This window comes from Gorilla gorilla, chromosome 15 (genome assembly GCF_029281585.2).
Source record: "Gorilla gorilla gorilla isolate KB3781 chromosome 15, NHGRI_mGorGor1-v2.1_pri, whole genome shotgun sequence".
Classification (NCBI taxonomy): domain Eukaryota; kingdom Metazoa; phylum Chordata; class Mammalia; order Primates; family Hominidae; genus Gorilla; species Gorilla gorilla.
Window position 1 is genome coordinate 123,615,440 of NC_073239.2, and position 21,064 is coordinate 123,636,503.

The following is a 21,064-nucleotide window of genomic DNA, read 5'->3' on the forward strand; positions in this document are numbered from 1 at the left end:
GACAAAGCCCCCAGGGCTTCTTTAAAAGACCTTGCTCAGAAATTGGCCAACAGGGACATGACAAATTTTTATATCAGAACTACTATTTTTTACCTGCTTTATGTGGAAATCTGAGAGATGTGCCCAGCCTCAGGGGGCGGCTTCTCCCTCCAGGAGCTAACAGGGTTATGTGGTATTAGTCTGTCTGGGTCTTCCTAAGAAGACAACAGGGGTGGGTGGCTTAAACCACAAACATTGATTTTCTCACCATTCTGAAGTCTGAATGTCCAAGGTCCAGGTGCTGGCAGGGTTGGTTCTTGGTGCGGCTTCTTCTTGGCTTCTAGTCCACTATGTCTCCACATGGCCTCTTCTCTGCGTGCACAGGAAAAGTGAGAGGTCTCTGGTGACTCTTCCACTTCTTATAAAGACGACACATCTGTTGAATTAGAGTCTTACACTTATGACCACATTTAACCTTAATTATTTCATTAAAATTCCAATATACATCCATTGAATTTAAGGTTTCGGCATATGAATTTCAAAGAGGGCACAATTCAGTTGATGACACAAATCAAGAGATGCTGAGAAGCGTTAGAATATATATTTTTTAATCAGTAAGCTATAATGGGCCATGCAGGAACTTATAGGAAAGTTCCTAGTAATTGGTGAAACTTCAACTACAGACGAAAATTTGTCTTCCTCATTTCTTTCCTGGCACAAGAATGTGAGGAAGCAGAACCACAGATAATAAAGAAAGAGGACCCCTGGGGACAGCTGAGGTGCTGGGGAGGAGGGAGACCACAGAACAGATGAGGAAGCCCCGCCCTCCCTGCACCTGCTCCTGACCGGGCCTCGGGATCTGTGAGCTCCGCACGCCCCCTGCTGGTCCTGAGCAGCACCTGCGCCCGCCCCCTCCGCCTCCCTGCAGGGAGGTTTTTGTCTGGGCTCACACTCACCTCCCCTCACCGTGCCTCTCGCACAGTAATACACGGCCGTGTCCGCGGCGGTCACAGAGCTCAGCTTCAGGGAGAACTGGTTCTTGGACGTGTCTACTGATATGGTGACTCGACTCTTGAGGGAGGGGTTGTAGTTGGTGCTCCCACTATAATAGATATACCCAATCCACTCCAGCCCCTTCCCTGGGGGCTGGCGGATCCAGCTCCAGTAGTAACTACTGAAGGAGCCACCAGAGACAGTGCAGGTGAGGGACAGGGTCTGTGAAGGCTTCACCAGTCCTGGGCCCGACTCCTGCAGCTGCACCTGGGACAGGACCCCTGTGAACAGAGAGACCCACAGTGAGCCCTGGGATCAGAGGCACCTCCCATATCCCCATGTCTGGATCCCTGAGACACTCACATCTGGGAGCTGCCACCAGGAGAAGGAAGAACCAAAGATGTTTCATGTTCTTGCACAGGAGGTCCAGGACTCTCAGAAAGTATTTCCCATGTGAGCTGGACCCTGAATTTAAGGAAATGTGTGGTGGTTTCCTGTGGGTGCTTAAGTAAGGATTTGCATGTGGGTGGTGCCTTTGTATGGAGAGGTGAAAAAGGAGGAGGGAGGCCCCAGTCTTTTGGGCTCGCCCTGGGAGTAGGATGCTGGCTGTGCCCTTTGAGAACTCAGTTGTCTTCTTGGGGTCTCCCCTCTCCAAGCACAGAGTCCTCTTCTTTCAGGTAAAGAGATGTGCTGAAGGACCTGGTCTGGGAGATGAGTGTGATCATGGATCAAGGACAGATTTTGGAACAGGGTCGATACTGTCCTACCCTTGAAGATTCATATAAAACCAACCACACACCCAGGTCATCTAAATGATCATTTACTAGTTCAGACACATTGAAACAGCAGCTGAATGTAATAATGACAGTGACTTCAAACAATCCTGGATCCATCCAATGTTTATTGTAGTTCAGAACATCCACCATGGTTACAGGGAAGCTCCCTGTCCCTGGAAGTGGGTCATTTTTTAGAAGCACCTGAGAGCTGTCCTTCTGTGTCCTTTTGAAATTTGGGATTCTGTCTGAGATCTCAGGAGAAGGTAGTGGGACATATCTACATCCTTCTCAATGTGTGACCATGAAGATATGTCCTGGCCTCTAAACACTTCTGATTGAAAATATGTAGATTGGGGATTGCAGTGAGAACTTCAGACAAAAACTCTATAACGGGTCAGCACTGGAGGATAGTCTCATGAAGATCATGAAGATTAGTGCGATTACCTTTCCTGGGAACCAGAGAGGAACTCTGTGACCCCTTCCCTCTGAGAGCACAAGGAACTCTGATCCTTCCCTGACAGGACACACTTGTGAAACATGGCTGGACAATGACACTCAAGTCCAGAGTCCTTACCCACATATTTATCATTTCAGATCCATCTGTCTCTGAAAGACTTTCTCCTCCATTGAATTGCATGAACATGCCCTAGGATGTGCGGTATTGCAACTTGGGCATTTGACATTAGTTTGGTGAATTATATAATAAATAATCTATCTCCATGGATGTGGGTAACAGGAGAGTCATCAGAAGTTTGATGTGTTTTAAAATCAGGACAAACCTGGGCTTTCTTGTTAGGACGTGAACAACTGGGCTGACCTGTGGGACAACAGAGGGAAAGAGACAGACCCCACACCAGAGCCAGGTGAACTCCTTACCTACCAGATGGTCTCTGGGCATTTTGTTTGAACAGATCGAGAAGGAGCTTCCTCACCCTCAGGAGAATTATGAACACTGAGGGAAATTGATATAAGTTTTTATTTACAGAGAATAATTCATAGGCTTGTGGACATCTATGTGGGTGTGTGCAGGGTTGCTAAGATACGCTTATACACAGAACAGAAAGAATTATATTTCATGGAAAGAAAAGCAAAGAGCTTCTGAATTTGTAGGTATTGTTTCCCACAAATGTGTGAGATCACTAGATCATGTTATGATGGTGGAGGTAAAACTTCCCAACATTGTCATGGAGACAAAATGCAAAAGAGTAAAGATTCAAGTGAGATTCCTTTGAAAAATACCAGTAATGAACAGGCCAAAAAAATGAACCATTATGGAAAGAGTGCTAAGAATTGGGGTTTGAGAACCTCTGCCTAGATTTCAGAAGGTGTATGAAAACACCTGGATGTCCAGTCACAAGTTGGCTGCAGTGGTGGCTCATTCATGGGGAACCTCTGCTACGGCAGTGAGGAAGGGAAATATAGGGCCAGAGCTCCCACACAGAGTCCCTACTGGGGCACTGCCTAGTGGAGCTGTGAGAAGAGGGCTGCTATCCTCCAGACCCTGGAATGGTAGATCCACTGACAGTTTGTGCTTTGTGCCTGGAAAATCCGCAGACACTGAACACCAGCCTGTGAAAGCAGCCAGGAGGCAGGCTGTACCCTGCAAAGCCACAGGGGTGGAGCTGCCCAAGACCATGGGAACTCACCTGGTGCATCAACATGTCCCGGATGTGAGAAGGGGAGTTACAGGTGATCATTGTGGAGCTTTATGATTTGACTGCCCTGCTGGATTTTGGACTTGCATGGGGCCTTTTTGTTATGGGCAATTTCTGTCATTTCCAATGGGTGTGTTTACCCAATGCCTGTAACTTGCTTTCGAATTTACAGGCTTATAAGTGGAAAGGACTTGCCTTGTCTCAGATGAAATGTTGCACTGTGGACTTCTGAGTTAATGATGAAATGAGTTTAGCCTTTGGGGAGCTGTTGGGAAGGCATGATTGATTTTGAAATGTGAGGACATGAGATTTGGGAGGGAACCTGGGGTGGAATGATATGGGTCGGATGTGTCCCCACTCAAATCTCAGTTTGATGCGTAGCTCCCATAATTCTCAATGTTGTGGGAGGGACCAGTGGGAGGTGACTGAGTTATGGGGGTTGCGTCTCTCCTGCACTGTTCTCTTAATAGTGAATGAGTCTCATGAGATCTGATGGTTTTAAAAAGGGGAGACCCCAGCACAAGCTCTCTTCTCTTGTCTGCTGCCATGTGAGATGTGCCTTTCACCTTCCACCATGATTGTGAGGCCTTTCCAGCCACGTGGAACTGTAAGTCCAATAAAACTCTTTCTATTGTAAGTTTCCTCGTCTCTGGTATGTCTTCATCAGCCACGTGAAAACAGACAAACACAGTCAGACGTGCTCTACTCAAGGTCTCTTTATCAGCAGCGTGAAAACAAACACAGTCAGACGTGCTCTACTCAAGGCCTCTGCACATGGAGAAAAACCACGGAAAGTGGAAAATGCATTTTCTTGGTTTGATGAAAAATACCTGTAGAAAACACAGCCCTGTGCCAGGACATCATGCAGAATTCAGAAATATTGGGATTGGAATAAATGTGAAAATTGCAATCATTTGCAGCTGCACATTTGTTCATTTATCTTCAAATGAAATAAAGTAAAAGCAGGTGTTCTCTGTAAAAATCCACAAACAGTGTGTTGACCTTGAGAATACACCCCTCTCTCAGCCTCTAAAGGTGAGAAAATGCACCTGGATCGGGTGTCAAGCTGCTGCTTTGTGACGTCTGTGGTATGGGTTGTGCTGAAGCCCAGGTGCTGTGGTCAGCTCTAATGGAAGGAAGGACTCTTCAATGGTTTTGAGGCAGAGCCATTGCTGGAGTCATCGAGGTCCCCTGTGGGGTATTTTCCTCAGGACAGTGATCAATGTGATCAAGGCAGGTCATTTCTGCCCCCAAAGTGACACTCAGGCTTCTGTAGGGTGAGGATGTGTCCTCCTGTTACAAAAAAAAAAAGATACAAAGTTGGGGGGACATTTTGCAGCCAGAGACGACATCAAATGTTATTACAGAATTGGAAATCTAGAGAAGGTCCCTGGGGTAATTTGCTAACAAGGCAACCCTAGACCATGACAGGAAACCCAGGCTTATACCACCTGGACTTGCTCCTGGGGACAGCCCAGTACACAGTGTCCCAGGCTTCCCCTGATTGTCCCAGGTACCCTGCAGGAGGTTTGTGTCTGGGCTCACACTGACTTCTCACTGCGTCTTTCTCACAGTAATACACAGCTGTGTCCTCGGCTCTCAGGCTGTTCATTTGCAGAGACAGTGAATTCTGGGCATTGTCTCTGGAGATGGTGAATCAGCCCTTCACAGAGTCTGTGTAGAGTACGGTACCACCACTTGTACTAATAACTGAGACCCACTCCAAACCCTTTCCTGGAGCCTGGCGGACCCAATGCATCACAGAGCTACTGAAGGTGAATCCAGAGGCTGCACAGGAGAGTCTCAGAGACCCCTCCAGTCTTTACTAAGCCTCCGCCAGACTCCACCAGCTGCACCTTACACTGGACACCTGCAAACACGGAGACACCCTGGTCAGAAACTGCCACACAAATCCACTGTTTCTCTCACTCATGTCCAGTCACACTCCGTGTCTCTCATTCTCCATAAATCACCTTTTAAAACTGCAACAAGGAAAACCCAGCTCAGCCCAGACTCCATGGTGTGTCTTCTGTGTTCAGTGTTCATGACCAAGTGGAGGCAGCGGGAATCCCTGGGCAGGGGCTCCTCTCCCAGAGCTGCAGGGTCAGGATTTGGCTGATTTTCAGCAGCAGAGGGAGGGCCCTATTTGCTTGTCTCCTACTACATAGAGAGCTCTGGGGTGGGAAACCTGAGGAGATGGCAGACCCCAGATAAAACGACATGGCCCCACAGGAGTTGGGTGACAATTATGGTATTTGGAAAATACAGTGTCTTATTAGGAAATTTTGTTGTGATAAATATTTGCGCTATTTTATCTTTTGTATATTTCTGTGAATTATGTTCTGTAGGAGTCAATGGTTTCTCCATTTACATATGTGGAAGTCAACCCACACATGGAGGAGGGGCTAAGTGTGTGTCCACGAGCTCATGTCTGGGATGAGTGAGCCCCGGTATCTGGGCCTGTGATTCCTCATCACTGTTACTCCCTGAACCAAATCTTGGTAAGAATCGGACATACCTCGTGTGCTTTGTGGAACCCACTTCCTGTACTGAGAATGTGTGTGATTTTGGTGCACGCTACCATTCACCTAAAAATAAGGAGGGAACTAGGGTCAGGAGTTAAATTCTCAGACATTTCTGACATTTAATATATATTTTCTATCTTTATACCACGCTTTCTTTGTCTAATTTTTCATTTGTCTGCTTGCAATAAATTTTGCGAGTGTTAATTGGCAGATAATAGACTTCACATATTTAAAGTGTGCAATTGATCAACATGATGTAACCCATCATTTCCAAGCTGGACAAGTGAACTCCCCTCAACATTTTCTCTTGTTCTTCTGTATGTTTCCTCCTTTCCCCTTCCTTTGGTCTACCCTTTTTCCAGGTCACTACTGATCTTCTGGATATTACTTTAGATTCCTTTTCATTTAAAAGAAATTACGTAAATGGAGTAATATGGTACATATTCTTATTTGTCTCGCTTATTTTACTCAGCATAAACACTTAGATATTTTTCTTTGTTGTTCTGTGCACCAGAAATAGATTTATTATAAGTGATGAGTAGTGTTCCAGTGAACACATTTACCAGAATTTGGTTTTTTTTGGGCAGATGAAAAATGTTTGGATTGTTTTATTATTCTAGGTTTTACTTAAAAATATGCTGCTCAGCTTAAAAATGTACATGAATGAGAAATATATATTTATTTTTAAAACAATAACATCAGCAATAACAGATAAACAGAAAGGAATGAAGTTCGCAAATTTTATTAAATGCTTCAGATAACTGAAGGTTTAAAACAAAAAAGAATTGAAATCTAGGGAGAGGCAAGTTCTTGTACAGAGTAATAAAGCCAAGATATGAAATGACCTGAGGCACAGTCTGTCGTGTTCATCGTAGGCCATTACAAGATGGAGCACAAATACACATTGCATTGCTTGAAGTCGAGTGTGTTAAGCGTGTTGTAGTGAGAAATTCTAAGGGACAACATACTGAAGAGTTGTGCTATTCTCTTGAAGAACCTTTACAGTCACAAGAATCTATCCTTCCCAAAGTGACTGTCTGGTAGAGAATGAGAGCCCACACTTCTGAAATGCATCCAGACCCAACTCTCTGATTCCCACTATGAAACTCAGATATTACCCTGCAGGAGCAAGCCATGAAAATCAGCATCCTAGGGCACTGGAGCAGCTCCTCATGAACTGATATGGGAACAGAGGTCCCCATCAAAGATCTATTGAGAAGCAGCTCCCCTCAGTTTCTTATGGAATCAGAGCCTTAACCTGCGGGTCATGGCAGCAGATCTGGAAGATGGGGACACCAACAGAGATTATGAGAGCTGTGGGAGGGAACAACTGGGGAAAACAGGAGGACTCTACCCCAGGAGAAGAGGCAAGAACACACAGACCAGTATCTCACTTGCAGGAGGGTCGGGAAAACTTGGAAGGTCACACTCAGACTCAGGATCACAACGGCTTTCTAGAATTATGGCCCAACGAGAGGTCAGTTTCTTCCTTTAGTCTAATGCCTTCCGCCAATTTCACAATTGGCAGTTAAATATAACACTTTAATCCACCCTAGGAATGTGAAGGAGATTCTCTGTAGAATGGAATGAGGTGAATAGACAAAGCCAAGCAGGCGTGAAAACAAGGTATCACTAGAGTATCTGAAGTCTCCAGTGGACATAGAAGAACACACTTCAACTGCTACAGCCATTGCAAAAGTAAATGTCAAATGTAGCTCTGAAGAGATGCACAGACATCTCCACAATCAAGGCCCAGCACAGATAGGGTGTGGTCAAATACAGGCAGAAATGCACAAAATAAAATAATACATCAATATCAAGGGTCCAAACATGGCTGGTTATCAACAAACATTATAACATTCATCAAAGTCATATAAGTTATAAAAAACACCAAAGTCATAATGGAAAAATCATCAGAATTGATATTTGTAAATGACACAATACTAGAACTATCTTATTAAGTAGGATATTTAAAGTAATTAAATTGAATTTGTTAAAAGTATCTGAAAGAAAATGTGGACACAGTGCAAGACTAGATAGGTGACTGACAGAGAGAAATACTAAGAAAGAATCAAATGGAAATTCATAAAATTATCAAAAGTGATGCAGTATAAAGTTGAATATACCTTGGGCACGCTCAGCAGTAGAATTCGCTCAGCTCTTAAATGAAACCAGGGACTTCAACTCCGTTACTGGAAATTACACAAAGCGAATTTCAAAGGGAAAAAGAGTGAAGAAATTTAAGAACTAATATCAAAAAGTATAGTGTAGATATATTTCAAATTTCAAAAACAGAAATTAGAAACACAGAGAAAATATCTTAAGAATTAACGATATCTTAAGATATATTTATATCTTAAGATATATTTCTTAAGAAAAATATCCTAAGAATGTGAAACACCTAACTACAGATCCAAAAATTAGAGGACCCCAAGCCGGGTAAACACACACAGACACACCTGCACGATACATAGGAACATCCTCTGTGAGCCAAGACTTCAAATTTACAGTGAGCTGTTATCACACCACTCCACTTTCAACGCGCAACAGAGAGAGACTCTGTCTCTAAAAACAAACAAAAAAGAATGAATAAGATTTTCGGCCCGGAGCAGTGGCTCACACCTGTAATCCCAGCACTTCGAGAGGCCAAGGTGGGCGGGTCACCGGAGGTTGAGAGTTTGAGACCAGCCTGACCAATGTGGAGAAACCCCGTCTCTACTAAAAATACAAAATTAGCTGGGCGTGGTGGTGCATGCCTGTAATATCAGCTGCTGGGAGGCTGAGGCAGGAGAATCGCTTGAATCTGGGAGGTGGAAGAGGCGGTGAGTCAAGATCGTGCCATTTCACTCCCGCCTGGGCAACAAGAGCGAAACTCCATCTCAACAAATAAATAAATAAATAATAAAATGAAATAAGATAAAAAAGATTTTCACACAACTGCAAGGCTACTAAAATAACAGATGTTAATCTGAGCATCCTCAAAGATTCTCTGGTGTTTCTGATGTCTTTAAACAGATAGCTGACCTAAGACCTTCAGACTAAGCTGATAATCCTTAATAGTAAAAGGTTTCCACCCAAGTCACTGGACCTGGACCCCTGTCTAATTCCCCACACCCTCCTCCTGCTTCTCATTATTACTTGCTTTGACTTATAAACACTCATCTCATTATCTGTAGACCTGAGTGTTGCCCATCATATTGAACCCTTATCTCGTTTTTTATTCATTATTTTTATAGTTGCTACATAGAATAACTTGTCACACTGTATTTTGGTGTGTGACTGCTGATAGCTTAAGGCTCATTCCTCCATTACCTCCTTATTTACACACAAGGTGAATATCGGTCCAGACTCACAGGAGCTTCCTTATTTGAAGCCAGTGGGAGTTTCCCACCCTATAAACCCCTTTCTGTGAGTGGAAAGACTCAATCTGCCCCCACCACAAAACCCTGAGGCCCTCTCCTTCCCTGCTCTATCAAGCCATTTTGCACTTTCCTGAGAGAACTGCCCTGCTCTCAGCAGACACGTCTAGAATAGAGATAATTATCCCTTCCATATCCACTTGGTCTGAGGGTGTGTCACCATCCGACATCACATCCACACTAAATCTTAGTTGAGATATCTTGGCCTTTGCATGACGTCAACTATAAGTGGTGCTGGGAGCTTGGTGTCACAGCTCCTGTTAACAGGACACATCTGATTCCTGAACCAACTCTGGGACAGAACTGGACATGTGATATGGTTTGGTTCTGTGTCCCCACCCAAATCTGATCTCGAATTGGAATCGCCACACGTCCAGGGACGGACCTGGTGAGAGGGGATGGGCTCATGGGGGTGGTTCCTCCATGCTGTTTTCATGATTGAGGTCTCAGATTGAGGTCTCAGGAGGTCTGATAATTTAAAGTGTATGGTGGTTCTCCCCACCTCTCCTGCTGCCATGTGAGATGTCTCTTGCTTCCCCTTCACACTCTGCCTTGATTGCAAGTTTCCTGAGGCCTTTCCAGCCATGTAGAACTATGAGTCAGTAACCTATTTTCTTTATAAGTTACCCAAACTCAGGTAGTTCTTTGTAGCAGTGGGAAAACAAACTAATACAACGTGCCTGGAGTGGTTTAATAAACCCCCTTCACGTCATAAAATGATGTCATTATTTTGCTGTATTGTAGTGTTTTCATAAAAACTTAGAGAAGTGCAGGCTCACTCATGTGAATATTCAGGCGTCTCTGACTTTTTATGTATTTTATCTCTGTCTGACTCCGTTTCTACCAAATTACACACGTTACAGTTAGTACTATCTTTAATGATGTTAAACTAAAAAAAAAGATCTTCACATGAAGTGTTCAACTGTACAAATATTGTCATAGACATCATTATTGTCAATACAGATAACAAGTCAATTATGCTCAAAATTTTCTCTTTTCTGTAATTCCTCCTGTCTACACTTTCCCTTCTATAATATTCACAGTGAACTACTGATTCTTTATGTAACTTTAGTTTTTATTCTATAGAATGTATAAAAGTGGTATCATATGTGTGTACTTTTATTTGTTTGGCTCGTTTTACTCACCATATGAGAATTTAACCACGCTGTTGAGCGTATCCAACATTAGTATATTGTGGTCACAGTCAGTAGTATGCCAATGAATGACTTTTCCACAATTTGTTTACCAGTTAAGCTGATGATTGACATTTGGATTGTTGGCCATCTCAGTATGATAAGCAAAGCTGCCACTCAGCTTGGAGAAGTACACAGCTGAGAATCTCATGGTTCTTATACTTACAGCAGCATGAACAACAACAAAGGTGGGAAAGCTGCACATTAATCAATTTTATTCAATACATCAGGTAATGAAAGTTATAGATTTCTTTGCGTGTGGAGTGGGGGTTATGTCCATTTGTGTGAGAGAGAATAAGGGGGAAAGGGAGACAAGGAAAGAGAGGAAACCTACAAAACTGACCACAATTTATGAGGTCCTCAAGTAATTACAGGAAATTAGTCCTTACGGACAAGGCCGATAGAAGTTGAAGAGGAAAACTTGACACACCTACGTATGGTTATATATTTATAGAAGTATGATTTTCTAATCACACACTCATATGCAGTAGAACACATGTAGTGGAAGGTGTCTAGTGGTGAAATATGATGGTGATGCAAAACCCCTCATCCAGCCCCTTTTCACCCCATCTGCACCTGCCCTGAGGCTGAGCCTAGAACCTGCTGTTTCTGAGTCCCCACAATGGTCCTGAGCCCCCTGCTGTACCGAGTCACTTCTGGTGTCCTGATTTTCCTCGGTGGTTCCTGAGAGCCCCCGGCTGACCTGAGTGCCTCCACAATGGTCTTGCGTGTGCCCTGGAATCCAGACCACCCCCTTCCATCATCGGCACTCCTGCTGTCCTGTGCACCCCTCCAGGAAGGTTTGGGTGTGAGCTCGCACCGTGGTCCCCTCACTCTGTCTCTTCTTTAAAACATGGCTGTGAGCTTGTTGCTCACATAGCTCCACTGTAAAAACAAGTGTTTTTTGGACCCGAATTTGGAGATGGTGACTGGATTCATAAGGAGTGGGTGGGAATTTTTGCTCCCTTCATGACGTGTGCGCCTGATCCACTGCAGTCCTTCCCATGTGGACTCGTGGATCCAGCTCCAGCAGGAAGCACTGGTTGTGATGGAAAATCCGGAGACAGCACAGGTGAGGGAGAGGGTCTGCGAGGGCTCCACCAGGCCAACAGTGCACTAAGAAACACAGTTGTTTGTGAGCACAGATTCTGGACAGAATGTTAACATTTCCAAAGACACACATTTTAATGAGAATAAAGAGCTCACTGGTGTTCAATTTTTGATTCTGCTAGAGCAATGCAGTAGATTCCAAGGTTAGAGTCCCACAAATATATGGTCGCCATTTCCCCGCAAACTTGGCTTATTTAAAAGACCTTGCCCAGAAATTCGCCAACAGGGACACGACAGGTTTTTATATCAGAACTACTATTTTTTACCTGTTTTATGTGGAAATCTGAGAGATGTGCCCAGCCTCAGGGGGCGGCTTCTCCCTCCAGGAGCTAACAGGGTTAAGTGGTATCAGTCTGTCTGGGTCTTCCTAAGAAGACAACAGGGGTGGGTGGCTTAAACAACAAATATTGACTTTCTTACAATTCTGCAGTCTGAATGTGGAAGATTAGTGTGCTGGCAGGGCTGGTTCTTGGCGCGGCTTCTTCCTGGCTTGCACTGGGCCACCTTCTAGTGCACTATGTCTCCACATGGCCTCCTTTCTATGTGCACGTGAAAAGTGAGAGGTCTCTGGTGTCTCTTCTTCTTATAAAGACGACACGTCTATTGCATTAGGGTCTTACAATTATGACCACATTTAACCTTAATTATTTCATTAAAATTCCAACATACATCCATTGAATTTAAGGTTTCATCATATGAATATCAAAGAGGGTACAATTCAGTTGATGATACAAATCAAGAGATGCTGAGAAGCATTAGAATATGTATTTTTTAATCAATAAGTTATAATGGGTCATGCAGGAACTTGTAGGCAAATTCCTAGTAATTGGTGAAGCTTCAACTATAGACGAAAATTTGTCTTCCTCGTTTCTTTCCTGGCACAAGAATGTGGGGAAGCAGAACCACAGATAATAAAGAAAGAGGAGCCCTGGTGACAGCGAGGTGCTGGCGAGGAGGGAGACCACAGAACAGATGAGGAAGCCCCGCCCTCCCTGCACCTGCTCCTGACCCGGCCTCCTGCTCTGTGGGCCCCGCGCGCCCCCTGCTGGCCCTGAGCAGCACCTGCGCCCGCCCCCTCCGCCTCCCTGCAGGGAGGTTTGTGTCTGGGCTCACACTCACCTCCCCTCACCGTGCCTCTCGCACAGTAATACACGGCCGTGTCCGCGGCGGTCACAGAGCTCAGCTTCAGGGAGAACTGGTTCTTGGACGTGTCTACTGATATGGTGACTCGACTCTTGAGGGAGGGGTTGTAGTAGGTGCTCCCACTATAATAGATATACCCAATCCACTCCAGTCCCTTCCCGGAGGGCTGCCGGATCCAGCTCCAGTAGTAATCACTACTGCTGATGGAGCCACCAGAGACAGTGCAGGTGAGGGACAGGGTCTGTGAAGGCTTCACCAGTCCTGGGCCCGACTCCTGCAGCTGCACCTGAGACAGCACCCCTGTGAACAGAGAGACCCACAGTGAGCCCTGGGATCAGAGGCGCCTCCCATATCCCCATGTCTGGATCCCTGAGACACTCACATCTGGGAGCTGCCACCAGGAGAAGGAAGAACCACAGGTGTTTCATGTTCTTGCACAGGAGGTCCAGGACTCTCAGAAAGTATTTCCCATGTGAGCTGGACCCTGAATTTAAGGAAATGTGTGGTGGTTTCCTGTGGGTGCTTAAGTAAGGATTTGCATGTGGGTGGTGCCTTTGTATGGAGAGGTGAAAAAGGAGGAGGGAGGCCCCAGTCTTTTGGGCTCGCCCTGGGAGTAGGATGCTGGCTGTGCCCTTTGAGAACTCAGTTGTCTTCTTGGGGTCTCCCCTCTCCAAGCACAGAGTCCTCTTCTTTCAGGTAAAGAGATGTGCTGAAGGACCTGGTCTGGGAGATGAGTGTGATCATGGATCAAGGACAGATTTTGGAATATGGTCAATATTGTTCTACCCTTGAAGATTCATATAAATTGTCTTCTAAATTGTCATTTACTAGTTCAGACACATTGAAACAGCAGCTGAATGTAATAATGACAGTGACTTCAAACAATCCTGGATCCATCCAATGTTTATTGTAGTTCAGAACATCCACCATGGTTATAGGGAAGCTCCCTGTCCCTGGAAGTGGGTCATTTTTTAGAAGCACCTGAGAGCTGTCCTTCTGTGTCCTTTTGAAATTTGGGATTCTGTCTGAGATCTCAGGAGAAGGTAGTGGGACATATCTACATCCTTCTCAATGTGTGACCATGAAGATATGTCCTGGCCTCTAAACACTTTTAATTGAAAATATGTAGATTGGGGATTGCAGTGAGAACTTCAGACAAAAACTCTATAACAGGTCAGCACTGGAGGATAGTCTCATGAAGATCATGAAGATTAGTGCGATTACCTTTCCTGGGAACCAGAGAGGAACTCTGTGACCCCTTCCCTCTGAGAGCACAAGGAACTCTGATCCTTCCCTGACAGGACACACTTGTGAAACATGGCTGGACAATGACACTCAAGTCCAGAGTCCTTACCCACATATTTATCATTTCAGATCCATCTGTCTCTGAAAGACTTTCTCCTCCATTGAATTGCATGAACATACCCTAGGATGTGCGGTATTGCAACTTGGGCATTTGACATTAGTTTGGTGAATTATATAATAAGTAATCTATCTCCATGGATGTGGGTAACAGGAGAGTCATCAGAAGTTTGATGTGTTTTAAAATCAGGACAAACCTGGGCTTTCTTGTTAGGACGTGAACAACTGGGCTGACCTGTGGGACAACAGAGGGAAAGAGACAGACCCCACACCAGAGCCAGGTGAACTCCTTACCTACCGGATGGTCTCTGGGCATTTTGTTTGAACAGATCGAGAAGGAGCTTCCTCACCCTCAGGAGAATTATGAACATTGAGGGAAATTGATATAAGTTTTTATTTACAGAGAATAATTCATAGGCTTGTGGACATCTATGTGGGTGTGTGCAGGGTTGCTAAGATACGCTTATACACAGAACAGAAAGAATTATATTTCATGGAAAGAAAAGCAAAGAGCTTCTGAATTTGTAGGTATTGTTTCCCACAAATGTGTGAGATCACTAGATCATGTTATGATGGTGGAGGTAAAACTTCCCAACATTGTCATGGAGACAAAATGCAAAAGAGTAAAGATTCAAGTGAGATTCCTTTGAAAAATACCAGTAATGAACAGGCCAAAAAAATGAACCATTATGGAAAGAGTGCTAAGAATTGGGGTTTGAGAACCTCTGCCTAGATTTCAGAAGGTGTATGAAAACACCTGGATGTCCAGTCACAAGTTGGCTGCAGTGGTGGCTCATTCATGGGGAACCTCTGCTACGGCAGTGAGGAAGGGAAATATAGGGCCAGAGCTCCCACACAGAGTCCCTACTGGGGCACTGCCTAATGGAGCTGTGAGAAGAGGGCTGCTATCTTCCAGACCCTGGAATGGTAGATCCACTGACAGTTTGTGCTTTGTGCCTGGAAAATCCGCAGATACTGAACACCAGCCTGTGAAAGCAGCCAGGGGGGAGGCTGTACCCTGCAAAGCCACAGGGGTGGAGCTGCCCAAGACCATGGGAACTCACCTGGTGCATCAACATGTCCCGGATGTGAGAAGGGGAGTTACAGGTGATCATTGTGGAGCTTTATGATTTGACTGCCCTGCTGGATTTTGGACTTGCATGGGGCCTTTTTGTTATGGGCAATTTCTGTCATTTCCAATGGGTGTGTTTACCCAATGCCTGTAACTTGCTTTTGAATTTACAGACTCATAAGGGGAAGGGACTTGCCTTGTCTCAGATGAAACGTTGTACTGTGGACTTCTGAGTTAATGATGAAATGCGTTTAGCCTTTGGGGAGCTGTTGGGAAGGCATGATTGGTTTTGAAATGTGAGGACATGAGATTTGGGAGGGAACCTGGGGTGGAATGATATGGGTCGGATGTGTCCCCACTCAAATCTCAGTTTGATGCGTAGCTCCCATAATTCTCAATGTTGTGGGAGGGACCAGTGGGAGGTGACTGAGTTATGGGGGTTGCGTCTCTCCTGCACTGTTCTCTTAATAGTGAATGAGTCTCATGAGATCTGATGGTTTTAAAAAGGGGAGACCCAGCACAAGCTCTCTTCTCTTGTCTGCTGCCATGTGAGATGTGCCTTTCACCTTCCACCACGATTGTGAGGCCTTTCCAGCCACGTGGAACTGTAAGTCCAATAAAACTCTTTCTATTGTAAGTTTCCTCGTCTCTGGTATGTCTTTATCAGCCACGTGAAAACAGACAAACACAGTCAGACGTGCTCTACTCAAGGTCTCTTTATCAGCAGCGTGAAAACAAACACAGTCAGACGTGCTCTACTCAAGGCCTCTGCACATGGAGAAAAACCACGGAAAGTGGAAAATGCATTTTCTTGGTTTGATGAAAAATACCTGTAGAAAACACAGCCCTGTGCCAGGACATCATGCAGAATTCAGAAATATTGGGATTGGAATAAATGTGAAAATTGCAATCATTTGCAGCTGCACATTTGTTCATTTATCTTCAAATGAAATAAAGTAAAAGCAGGTGTTCTCTGTAAAAATCCCCAAAGAGTGTGTTGAGCTTGAGAATACACCCCTCTCTCAGCCTCTAAAGGTGAGAAAATGCACCTGGATCGGGTGTCAAGCTGCTGCTTTGTGACGTCTGTGGTATGGGTTGTGCTGAAGCCCAGGTGCTGTGGTCAGCTCTAATGGAAGGACGGACTCTTCAATGGTTTTGAGGCAGAGACATAACTGGAGTCATCGGGGTCCCCTGTGGGGTATTTTCCTCAGGACAGTGATCAATGTGATCAAGGCAGGTCATTTCTGCCCCCAAAGTGACACTCAGGCTTCTGCAGGGTGAGGATGTGTCCTCCTGTTACAAAAAAAAAAAAAAAAGATACAAAGTTGGGGGGACATTTTGCAGCCAGAGACGACATCAAATGTTATTACAGAATTGGAAATCTAGAGAAGGTCCCTGGGGTAATTTGCTAACAAGGCAACCCTAGACCATGACAGGAAACCCAGGCTTATACCACCTGGACTTGCTCCTGGGGACAGCCCAGTACACAGTGTCCCAGGCTTCCCCTGATTGTCCCAGGTACCCTGCAGGAGGTTTGTGTCTGGGCTCACACTGACTTCTCACTGCGTCTTTCTCACAGTAATACACAGCTGTGTCCTCGGCTCTCAGGCTGTTCATTTGCAGAGACAGTGAATTCTGGGCATTGTCTCTGGAGATGGTGAATCAGCCCTTCACAGAGTCTGTGTAGAGTACGGTACCACCACTTGTACTAATAACTGAGACCCACTCCAAACCCTTTCCTGGAGCCTGGCGGACCCAATGCATCACAGAGCTACTGAAGGTGAATCCAGAGGCTGCAAAGGAGAGTCTCAGAGACCCCTCCAGTCTTTACTAAGCCTCCGCCAGACTCCACCAGCTGCACCTTACACTGGACACCTGCAAACACGGAGACACCCTGGTCAGAAACTGCCACACAAATCCACTGTTTCTCTCACTCATGTCCAGTCACACCCAGTGTCTCTGATTCTCCATAAATCACCTTTTAAAACTGCAACAAGGAAAACCCAGCTCAGCCCAGACTCCATGGTGTGTCTTCTGTGTTCAGTGTTCATGACCAAGTGGAGACAGCGGGAATCCCTGGGCGGGGGCTCCTCTCCCAGAGCTGCAGGGTCAGGATTTGGCTGATTTTCAGCAGCAGAGGGAGGGCCCTATTTGCTTGTCTCCTACTACATAGAGAGCTCTGGGGTGGGAAACCTGAGAAGATGGCAGACCCCAGATAAAATGACATAGCCCCACAGGAGTTGGGTGACAATTATGGTATTTGGAAAATACAGTGTCTTATTAGGAAATTTTGTTGTGATAAATATTTGCGCTATTTTATCTTTTGTATATTTCAGTAAATTATGTTCTGTAGGAGTCAATGGTTTCTCCATTTACATATGTGGAAGTCAACCCACACATGGAGGAGGGGCTAAGTGTGTGTCCACGAGCTCATGTCTGGGATGAGTGAGCCCCGGTATCTGGGCCTGTGATTCCTCATCACTGTTACTCCCTGAACCAAATCTTGGTAAGAATCGGACATACCTCGTGTGCTTTGTGGAACCCACTTCCTGTACTGAGAATGTGTGTGATTTTGGTGCACGCTACCATTCACCTAAAAATAAGGAGGGAACTAGGGTCAGGAGTTAAATTCTCAGACATTTCTGACATTTAATATATATTTTCTATCTTTATACCACGCTTTCTTTGTCTAATTTTTCATTTGTCTGCTTGCAATAAATTTTGCGAGTGTTAATTGGCAGATAATAGACTTCACATATTTAAAGTGTGCAATTGATCAACATGATGTAACCCATCATTTCCAAGCTGGACAAGTGAACTCCCCTTAACATTTTCTCTTGTTCTTCTGTATGTTTCCTCCTTTCCCCTTCCTTTGGTCTACCCTTTTTCCAGGTCACTACTGATCTTCTGGATATTACTTTAGATTCTTTTTCATTTAAAAGAAATTACATAAATGGAGTAATATGGTACATATTCTTATTTGTCTCGCTTATTTTACTCAGCATAAACACTTAGATATTTTTCTTTGTTGTTCTGTGCACCAGAAATAGATTTATTATAAGTGATGAGTAGTGTTCCAGTGAACACATTTACCAGAATTTGGTTCTTTTTGGGCAGCTGAAAAATGTTTGGATTCTTTTATTATTCTAGGTTTTACTTAAAAATATGCTGCTCAGCTTAAAAATGTACATGAATGAGAAATATATTTATTTTTAAAACAATAACTTCAGCAATAAGAGATAAACAGAAAAGATGGAAGTTCGCAAATTTTATTAAATGCTTCAGATAACTGAAGGTTTAAAACAAAAAAGAATTGAAATCTAGGGAGAGGCAAGTTCTTGTACAGAGTAATAAAGCCAAGATATGAAATGACCTGAGGCACAGTCTGTCATATTCAACGTAGGCCATTACAAGATGGAACACAAATACACGTTGCATTGCTTGAAGTCTAATGCCTTCTGCCAATTTCACAACTGGCAGTTAAATATAACACTTTAATCCACCCTAGGAATGTGAAGGAGATTCTCTGTAGAATGGAATGAGGTGAATAGACAAAGCCAAGCAGGCGTGAAAACAAGGTATCACTAGAGTATCTGAAGTCTCCAGTGGACATAGAAGAACACACTTCAACTGCTACAGCCATTGCAAAAGTAAATGTCAAATGTAGCTCTGAAGAGATGCACAGACATCTCCACAATCAAGGCCCAGCAGAGGTAGAGTGTGGTCAAATACAGGCAGAAATGCACAAAATAAAATAATACATCAATATCAAGGGTCCAAACATGGCTGGTTATCAACAAACATTATAACATTCATCAAAGTCATATAAGTTATAAAAAACACCAAAGTCATAATGGAAAAATCATCAGAATTGATATTTGTAAATGACACAATACTAGAACTATCTTATTAAGTAGGATATTTAAAGTAATTAAATTGAATTTGTTAAAAGTATCTGAAAGAAAATGTGGACACAGTGCAAGACTAGATAGGTGACTGACAGAAATACTAAGAAAGGATCAAATGGAAATTCATAAAATTATCAAAAGTGATGCAGTATAAAGTTGAATATACCTTGGGCACGCTCAGCAGTAGAATTCGCTCAGCTCTTAAATGAAACCAGGGACTTCAACTCCGTTACTGGAAATTACACAAAGCGAATTTCAAAGGGAAAAAGAGTGAAGAAATTTAAGAACTAATATCAAAAAGTATAGTGTAGATATATTTCAAATTTCAAAAATAGAAATTAGAAACAGAGAAAATATCTTAAGAATTAATGATATCTTAAGATATGCTTATATCTTAAGATATATTTCTTAAGAAAAATATCCTAAGAATGTGAAAAACCTAACTACAGATCCAAAAATTAGAGGACCCAAGCCAGGTAAACACACACAGACACACCTGCACGATACATAGGAACATACTTTGTGAGCCAAGACTTCAAATTTACAGTGAGCTGTTATCACACCACTCCACTTTCAACGCGCAACAGAGAGAGACTCTGTCTCTAAAAACAAACAAAAAAGAATGAATAAGATTTTCGGCCCGGAGCAGTGGCTCACACCTGTAATCCCAGCACTTCGGGAGGCCAAGGTGGGCGGGTCACCGGAGGTTGAGAGTTTGAGACCAGCCTGACCAATGTGGAGAAACCCCGTCTCTACTAAAACTACAAAATTAGCTGGGCGTGGTGGTGCATGCCTGTAATATCAGCTACTGGGAGGCTGAGGCAGGAGAATCGCTTGAATCTGGGAGGTGGAAGAGGCGGTGAGTCAAGATCGTGCCATTTCACTCCCGCCTGGGCAACAAGAGCGAAACTCCATCTCAACAAATAAATAAATAAATAATAAAATGAAATAAGATAAAAAAGATTTTCACACAACTGCAAGGCTACTAAAATAACAGATGTTAATCTGAGCATCCTCAAAGATTCTCTGGTGTTTCTGATGTCTTTAAACAGATAGCTGACCTAAGACCTTCAGACTAAGCTGATAATCCTTAATAGTAAAAGGTTTCCACCCAAGTCACTGGACCTGGACCCCTGTCTAATTCCCCACACCCTCCTCCTGCTTCTCATTATTATTTGCTTTGACTTATAAACACTCATCTCATTATCTGTAGACCTGAGTGTTGCCCATCATATTGAACCCTTATCTCGTTTTTTATTCATTATTTTTATAGTTGCTACATAGAATAACTTGTCACACTGTATTTTGGTGTGTGACTGCTGATAGCTTAAGGCTCATTCCTCCATTACCTCCTTATTTACACACAAGGTGAATATCGGTCCAGACTCACAGGAGCTTCCTTATTTGAAGCCAGTGGGAGTTTCCCACCCTATAAACCCCTTTCTGTGAGTGGAAAGACTCAATCTGCCCCCACCACAAAACCTTGAGGCCCTCTCCTTCCCTGCTCTATCAAACCATTTTGCACTTTCCTGAGAGAACTGCCCTGCTCTCAGCAGACACGTCTAGAATAGAGATAATTATCCCTTCCATATCCACTTGGTCTGAGGGTGTGTCACCATCCGACATCACATCCACACTAAATCTTAGTTGAGATATCTTGGCCTTTGCGTGACGTCAACTACAAGTGGTGCTGGGAGCTTGGTGTCACAGCTCCTGTTAACAGGACACATCTGATTCCTGAACCAACTCTGGGACAGAACTGGACATGTGATATGGTTTGGTTCTGTGTCCCCACCCAAATCTGATCTCGAATTGGAATCGCCACACGTCCAGGGACGGACCTGGTGAGAGGGGATGGGCTCATGGGGGTGGTTCCTCCATGCTGTTTTCATGATTGAGGTCTCAGATTGAGGTCTCAGGAGGTCTGAT

The 21,064-nt window shown here is 44.1% G+C and overlaps 1 protein-coding gene and 1 gene segment (V, D, J or C); both read right to left on the reverse strand.

Moving 5' to 3' along the window:
• Positions 1-267: 267 nt before the first annotated feature.
• On the reverse strand, positions 268-1,417 carry LOC101128566 (immunoglobulin heavy variable 4-59-like). The segment is given in 3 exon segments: positions 268-351; positions 936-1,253; positions 1,336-1,417. Coding segments are annotated over 3 exon segments (396 nt in total).
• Positions 1,418-11,386: 9,969 nt separating this feature from the next.
• LOC115930559 (uncharacterized) lies at positions 11,387-13,251 on the reverse strand. Its single transcript, XM_031001595.3, has 3 exons — positions 13,176-13,251; positions 12,660-13,093; positions 11,387-11,656 (listed from the first exon to the last, which is right to left on the reverse strand). The coding sequence occupies exons 1-3, from the start codon at positions 13,219-13,221 to the stop codon at positions 11,387-11,389; spliced, it is 750 nt and encodes a 249-aa protein (XP_030857455.3). The 5' UTR covers positions 13,222-13,251.
• Positions 13,252-21,064: the final 7,813 nt, after the last annotated feature.